We start from the raw sequence: 7,748 nt of genomic DNA on the forward strand, positions 1-7,748 counted from the left end.
TAACACTTTTTTTTTTTTTTTTTTTTTTTTTTTTTTATGCTTGCAAGACCACTGTTAGACCACAGTTCTTTTCTGCTTTGTGTTTGCCTGTACAAACTATGTGTGTGTGTTTGTGTAGGTGCAGGGGATGTCGTTCATCGCAGCAGTGCTGATCCTGAACCTTGACACAGCTGACGCCTTTATAGCTTTTGCCAACCTGCTCAACAAGCCCTGTCAGATGGCCTTCTTCAGAGTCGACCACAGCCTTGTCAGTACACACACACACACACACACACACATACACATATATTTAGGTATTCAAACACCACCTTTTTACACAGATGTCCAATAAGTGTTGATGGTAAATGGACTCGACCGAAGCAGTAAATTCCTCAGTGCTTCATATTGACCCAGAAATCTGAGTTCTCAGAGAAAATGTCCTCCTAAAATATGAGAAGAGAGGACGTTCTGGACGAGGATACGTTTCACAGTCTATTGGTTGACTGTGATATTAAGCCGTATGTGTTGGAGTCAGAGTTTCCGTCTGAAGAAATGCAGCAGGGAGAGGCTGAGGCTGCGTTAGCCAAGCAAGAAGATCTGGCCACATCTGAAGCTAACACGCAATGCATGCTGGTACGTGTAGGCACTGCCGGCACGGCTCAGCGAGCAGCAAGAGAACACTACTCATTGATTCAATGAACTACATTTACCATCAACATCGATTACACGTACACATAGAATGTGGTGAATTTTTCTTTTAACTGACGCATCATTTTAACATTCACATTTTAAAGAAATGACTCAAAATGCTGACTCAAGTATCCAGTAAAGCATTGTAAGGGCTGGCAGCATTAAAGCACTTCCACAGACGACTCACCTCGCTGCTCATTGGACACCACCTGTTTATTTTGTGTCACTCTGAGACCAGCTTCCCCTCTCTCTCTACAGATGTTGACTTACTTTGCGGCATTTGAAGTGTTCTTTGAAGAAAACCTACCAAAGCTCTTTGCACATTTCCAGAAAAACAGCTTGACGCCCGATATTTATTTAATCGACTGGTGAGTTTCAACCGTTCCCTCCTCATCCGCCTCATTTCTGCGGCTCATGAGGCTCAGTTCAGATATTTATTCTTGTTTCCCGTCACTTTTAATTGAATTACTGTGTTACCTTATTCTCGTCTCCCTTCAGGATCTTCACGCTGTACAGCAAGTCCCTGCCGTTGGACCTGGCGTGTCGGGTGTGGGACGTGTTCTGCAGAGACAACGAGGAGTTCCTGTTCCGCACGGGGCTGGGCCTGCTGCGTCTCTACCAGGACGTCCTGACCACCATGGACTTCATCCACATGGCTCAGTTCCTCACCCGCCTGCCCGACCCCATCCCCGCCGAGCAGCTCTTCCAGCACATTGCCGCCATTCACATGACTAGCCGCAACAGGAAGTGGGCGCAGGTAGGACGACGCAGCTTTTCCATTTTAGGGTTTTTAGGTTAGTTTTTCTTCTTTTTTTAAAAACCATACCTCCCTCCATCTCCTCAGGTCCTGCAGACGTTACAGAAAGATCCGGAGCGAGGCAGCCCGGTGCTGAGGCGCTGAGCCGTCACACGTTACTGGACTCAACCAGTCCTCCCCTCCAGCCCTCGATGGGGGGAAACTGGACCCTCAACAGGCCGCATGGACCCTGAGAAAGACCTTTTAAGCTCAGCGGAACGTATCCGGTTGTAGCCGCTGTGATAAACCTCTTCCCCTAGAGCCGCATCACTGCTCCAACTGGAACCAGGACTCTAGAGGGGGGGTTTATCAGTGACGATGAGGGTGGGGTGTGGAAAGGAATACGAGGCCTTATTTATCTCCCACCGCCCCTCCTCTGCTGAGAGGCAGCAGAGGCTATAGAATGTATCACACACTCCCACATTCAGCAGGTCTGCTCAGCCCAGAGGAAACCACAGAGATACCACTCTTAGATCTGAAGTCAACACTCTTTCTAGCTACAGTTCCACTTGTCTCTTCTTTAAATGTGGCTATTTCTGTGACAAAAACAAAAGTCCATATGTGACTCTCCAATCTCGATAAGTTCCGGTCAGGGAAAGTGAGAGTAAAGTCTTCAAATGAGTCTCAGACAGTGTTGAATTGTGTGAAGTGGAACTCCAGCTGGTGTCTTGTGTCTCAATCTTTGTTTCTGCACTTTCTTTTTTTCCCACTCAAAACTTAAGTCATTCCTTCAGTTTGATTTTGTCCTCGGTGTGCTTTTCATTTGTGCGTTTCTTCATTTGGTACAGATTTTTGTTTCCCGATCCATTCCATGAAGTCAACTCTTGGCTCTTTGAGCTAAAGAACCATGAAATGCACATAACTCGGTGTCTCTGAGAGCGCCGCGCGGTTACATTTGTTTTTAAGAGGTCATGAGCTGCTAGTAAAATGACTTTTATGGTTTATTTATGTCGATGAAACTGGAGTAAAGTAAAGCGTCGGACACGGACTTCCCTAAATGTTAGAGGTACATTTCAGTCTGTTGGTGTGATGTTTTTAAAATGTATTTATTTAATATTTATCAAAAGGACACAAGTGAAGGGTTGTTGCTGAGCCTGTCTTGATGATGACAATAGTAGTCGACATGCACTGTAGGCGCTCTGATCCGAGGGCCTCGACACTGCAACTTGACAATCGGCCGTAGGGAGCTGCTCTCCTGTCTGTATCTGTGGCCGAGCGTTACCTCCAGTTTATGTTGCGTGTCTGTTTTATTTTTTACAGAATCAGTCCGACTGGTTGTTCCGCCTCGCAAATAGCAGATTTTTCCCTTTTTAGCAGCTTTTCTCTTCACGTTTTTGCTGCCTCTAACTCGAGCACAGGAGACGGTTCCACAGGTGTAAGCGGGTGGCTAGTCCGTCTGTTTGGATAACAGATTGTTACTTCCTGTCATGTAGACCATAATGTGTGTGTCCCTGCCGCTGCGTTCACACACCGTGGTTAATGTGTCACTTCTTCCTGACCAGCAGTGGGCGGGGCCAGTATCGACATCACTGTTGCTTGAGGTTTTATCACCAGCATTGTTTTGATGAGTTAACACAAGCTAGACAGTTTGTTCTTCTTGATAATCAGCTAAGAACAAGTGAAGAGCTATCTTACTGTTGATTACGATGGCCCATTGTAGGTAAAGGAAAGAAAAATAAATTACTGAGCCGGGAGAGGAGGTGGGGGGGTGATAATCGGGAAAAAAAAACACATTTCTAAGATTAAATATGTAAATTTATGGGGAAAACACTGATATTGACTGAGTTTAAAGTGGTTAATCTACAAGAAAAAAATGGCTTCAAATTAGGTCAATGTCTCTTCATGAGTCAGGATGCTTTTGATCATGTGGTGATTCTGGGCTAAAAGCAGGAGTATTTCCTCCTTGCTAAATTCAATGGCAAAGTATAATTTCATTTGGTCATTTACTTCAGGCATAATATGAGACGAGCGCCAGAGTCTGATTCCTTGACACAGGAAAAAAAGTTTGTTGAACCCATAGGGGAATGTTAAATATCCTTTTTGTTTGTGAGTTGCCCATTTTGCACAAACCTGTTCATGAGATAAAGGTTGAGAAGTGCAGTGACTGTCCTGTTATTGGCTGTGAAGCTGCTTCATCTGATGTGCTGCTGATCTTGTGTAGGGAGGACTTTACTTCCCCTTGTGTCCTGTGCCATCAGTGATGCATAGACCTCTGCTGTCCCCACTGAGATGACGACAAACGTGCTTAAGGGCCTGGACCACAGATGAAGTACACCACGTGTTCTGGGTTTAAAAACAAAACGATACAGGAAGCGCCTTGAATCATCAGCTTGTTTGGGTCATGCCTGCTAACAGATAGTGTTTGCATCAGCTCAGCAGCACAGAACACTTTCTGATTGCACCACACACACACAGTCCCCCAGTGTGGTGACAAACCGCAGGACTGCAATAAGCTTTTTGCACATACACGTAAGCCTTTGAGTTGTGCCTCGCATCATCACTTCATGTTACCACTTGCAGGTTTAAACGGGTTGTCCGCTTTTCATCCTTTTAATTTTAGTGTTCTTTTTGTGCTTAAGTAGTGACGTTGAGGTGTGTGTGTGTGTGTTTTAAGTGGCGTTTGCAGAATGAGAGCCGTTAGTTGTTGCATTAAAGGCTGGGCCTCCCAGCTCTACCAACACTACCTACTTCATCACAAAAACACAATGCTGTATGATCCACTCTGGCCAGAAACCAAGTTCAATCCAATTTGAATAAAATGTGTAATATGCTGATATTTATTGGCTTCTGTTTTGCATTACTTTTTTTTTTTTCCCCCACAAGAGACGTGTTGTTCTGTCGAGGACTAATGGAGACAGCAGAATTACCATGCAACTTAATCTCACTTGAACTGTATATGAACAGTGGTTTTATTAAAATAAAGAGATGTACATATTCAACCAGGAGCAGTGTGTCTTAACTGATTTGAAACGTTTTACTTCCTTCGACACCTTTATTTGGGTATTCTTGACTCTGATAAACAGTTATATGCAGTTTATATGTATATGGGGCTTTTATTTTTGAAAGGTCAGAGCAGAAGGAGTGGATCTGGTCTGCTGTTTCAATTCAGACTAAAGAGCTTCTGTGTTATTAAAGGTTACATTCCATTTTGAATATGTCCATTTCATAACATAGTTGATGCCTTTATTCACGGTGCGGATGCTCAGAATAATCGGCCTTGTGCCAATAAATATTACATAAAACGAAAAAATAGAATGATGTGCCAATTAATAGCATGAAAGAAATGTCCTTGTGTAAAGGTCAAAAATATGAAAAATAAATATTGATTAGTGCAGCTTTAGTCTTGTTGCAGCATTGCATTCTGGTCTATTGAGGCTTCTTTTTGAAATTGTATCTGCATTTTTTTATGATTTTTTTTCAATTGTGACTGTTCATTTAATGCCTTTGCTCTTTGATTCTTAGCGAGTGACGGTTCACCTTTTTTACACATTCAGCGCGTGGAAACAGTTGTACAATATCTTCTGTGGCTCAGAGCTCTTTACAGTCTGAGAAAATAACCCCCGATGAGTCAGTAGAATTATCTTTTTTTCAGCAAGTTGCATTATGGGAAATAAAGAATCCAGTGACACAGCAAGTTGTACACGATGGTTGTAAGTCGACTCGCATCAGCACTTTTAGCTGTTTTTAGATTGATCTCTTTGAGCATTGGGGGGGGGGGGGGGGGGTCATTTGCAGAAGAGAAAATTGTTGGTTAAAAATTTAAAATCTTTTTTGAGCACCTAAAGAACCTTTCATCCATGATGGCATAAAAGTTGAGATTTAAAGTGCATATTTGTTAAATTGACAGACTTGACTACTCATTTGGCCAGTTACTAGCATCTACTAGCATACTAAATGGGATAAAAAGAAATTACACCAAATGCAAAAAAAGATCACCAATATTTAATTCCAGTGTCTTATTAGGCCTTTTATTTCATATGGATTTAAGAGTTGTTAGGGGCTGTTGGGGTTTTAGTCTTAACTTTGAGCTACATCTCCGGGCTAACCACAACTGCATTTCCTGTCATCTACCTCAACCTTTTGAAAAAGTGAGTGGAAAGTTTCCGTCGCAGGCAACTTTAGTCGCCGTGAAACCACAGCTGCCCTCCCTCCTCCACACTAGTGACATCTTTTAGAAGAAAAAAAAAGAGAAAAGTCCCCTTCGATCTTGATAAACCTAACAACACACCACCTTGTATTTAGAAGCCCTTCACTGAAGATAAAGAGCAGCTGTGGTTTTAATCTCCATCTTCACATCGAGTCACCATGAGGACCACTCGCATCCTTCTGCTCAGCATCCTGGGATATGCGCTGATCGCCTCTGTGATCTGCAGCAGTAAGATAACCTTAGATTTATCATTCAAACACATTGTGTGTGACTGATAATACATTACTTCATTATTTCCTTCAGATGGAATCGGCCCTGACAACTGCTGCTTCACTCCTTACCCGAGAAGACTGAACAAAAGACTCATCAGCTCATATTCCATGACTGATTACCGATGCCCGAAGTCTGCAGCCATGTAAGTTTACTGTATCCTTATTTTTTTGTATAATACAATGAACCTTGATAAGTAGAATGAGTTGTTATGGTGTGACTATTACTTTTTTTATTAATTTAAATTTTCTCTCAGATATCTGTATATTGCATACAATCTTTTTAACATTTAATTTGTGATAATAAATTGTACTTTTGGTCCCCATTTCCTACTTTCTACTTGGTTTCCTTCTTGTCTCAATTTTCGACCATTATGTTATTTATTTATCTATTTATTTCAGTGTGGTTACGAAAAAGGGTCGTCACATCTGTGTGGATCCGACCCTCTCCTGGGTTGTGAGCATCATGAAAAGTGTGGACGAAGGCACCTTTTGAACCAGCTGCCTGCTTGCCCTCCTTCAAAGATACTGCGGCTTTCGATGCTTCATCGAATCGTATGCTATGAAATGCATGTTACGATCAAAGTTTGTTGATTTTGCCTCCAGATGGAGTCATTTTGAGCTTGTATTGGCACACTGACCAACTTATCCTGTGTTTTTGTTATTTCTTTTGCATGCTTTGTAATACCCACATCATACAGTATCAACCTCATACAAATACAGTCAATCTTAAAGCTTTGCCTTGTGTCTTCTCAATTCCTTTTTTTTTTTCTCTATAAAAAATGAAAACAGCAGTGACTTCACAGGTGGAACGATATTTGATAAAAACATGGGAGAAATTATATATTGGAAATAAAAATAAAAGTTATTAATTAAAAATAATGATTATTGTATTTTAAAAAAAACAACTAAGTGGTAATAAGGAAAATAATAAATAAATGAGAAGGGGGGGGTTGTTAAACAACAAATCACCACAAAGAAGAATATCACAACAAAATCAAAAATGCAAATATTAAAAGTGAAATGATGCCAACATAATACAGCTAGAACAACAATATACACATCTCATGGGCAGACGAGACTGTTAAATGTGTTTGAAGACTTAATTTAAAAGCAGAGATGGTGCAGACCAAATATTAACTGGTCAACTGTTCCCATGCCTCAGCACATCTAAGATATCTTGTGGGACAATTAAAGTTCACCATCTGGTACCTATCTGTGTAAAGTCTTACATAATGCAACAAGTATGATTTTAAAATGGATTTCAACCTTTGCAAAGGCGCTAAACTCCGGGGTGATGTGGGAAGAGGCCCACTGTTCATCTGTATGTTAGAGCAGGAAGGCGTGGTTAAATCCAGCAGTAACGGAGTGCAGCGTAAATCCCCTCTTTAAACTCTGTGTTTGGTCTCCTCCAACTCCTCAGAAAAATAGGCCTATCTGGCTCATAGCTGCTCAAGGCTCCACTAAGTTCACCAGCTAGTCTCTAACCATGTCTATGTACTGTTTGCTGCTGAACAGGTGTACAGTGGATTTTTAGAGTGCTGAAACATCTGCAGCATTACAAGACCGGTGAAAGTGAACCAGAGCAGTAAAGTTGTGGGCCAAAAAAATTAGCTGAAACTCAAAACTATGTTGATTAAAGGTGTATCACTAGAGAGCGTAGAGAGTTTAGAGTTAGGTAAAGATTTGGATGAGAAGGGTGATACCACTGCTCTGCTATCTGTATGGTATGAAGCTACAGCTGGCATCCAGTTAGTTTAGCACAAAGACTAGAAACAGGGGCTAGCTCCACCAAAGTCTAAAAACGGCCAGGAAGTAGTCTTTCTTAACCCTTCATAAGATTACAAATTGTCGGTTTTACATTTTG

The 7,748-nt window shown here is 41.7% G+C and overlaps 2 protein-coding genes across 5 annotated transcripts in view; both read left to right on the plus strand.

The window, feature by feature from the left end:
* tbc1d14 (TBC1 domain family, member 14) overlaps window positions 1–4,404 on the plus strand; it is a 32,200-nt gene extending 27,796 nt beyond the window's left edge. For all 4 annotated transcript variants that reach the window (XM_031850830.1, XM_031850833.1, XM_031850831.1 and 1 more), the window contains 4 exons: window positions 119–247; window positions 928–1,037; window positions 1,168–1,426; window positions 1,514–4,404. In XM_031850830.1, coding sequence (XP_031706690.1) covers window positions 119–247; window positions 928–1,037; window positions 1,168–1,426; window positions 1,514–1,570 — 555 coding nt within the window. In that variant the 3' untranslated portion in view covers window positions 1,571–4,404. The remainder of the gene's footprint in view (window positions 1–118; window positions 248–927; window positions 1,038–1,167; window positions 1,427–1,513) is intronic.
* Window positions 4,405–5,697: 1,293 nt separating this feature from the next.
* On the plus strand, window positions 5,698–6,621 carry LOC116385632 (C-C motif chemokine 4-like). The gene is made up of 3 exons (XM_031851283.1): window positions 5,698–5,840; window positions 5,916–6,027; window positions 6,284–6,621. Exons 1-3 carry the CDS (start codon window positions 5,771–5,773, stop codon window positions 6,375–6,377), a joined length of 276 nt encoding a protein of 91 aa, XP_031707143.1. The 5' UTR covers window positions 5,698–5,770; the 3' UTR covers window positions 6,378–6,621.
* Window positions 6,622–7,748: the final 1,127 nt, after the last annotated feature.

Source organism: Anarrhichthys ocellatus, unplaced genomic scaffold, assembly GCF_004355925.1.
Source record: "Anarrhichthys ocellatus isolate YVR2014 unplaced genomic scaffold, GSC_Weel_1.0 scaffold11, whole genome shotgun sequence".
NCBI lineage: Eukaryota > Metazoa > Chordata > Actinopteri > Perciformes > Anarhichadidae > Anarrhichthys > Anarrhichthys ocellatus.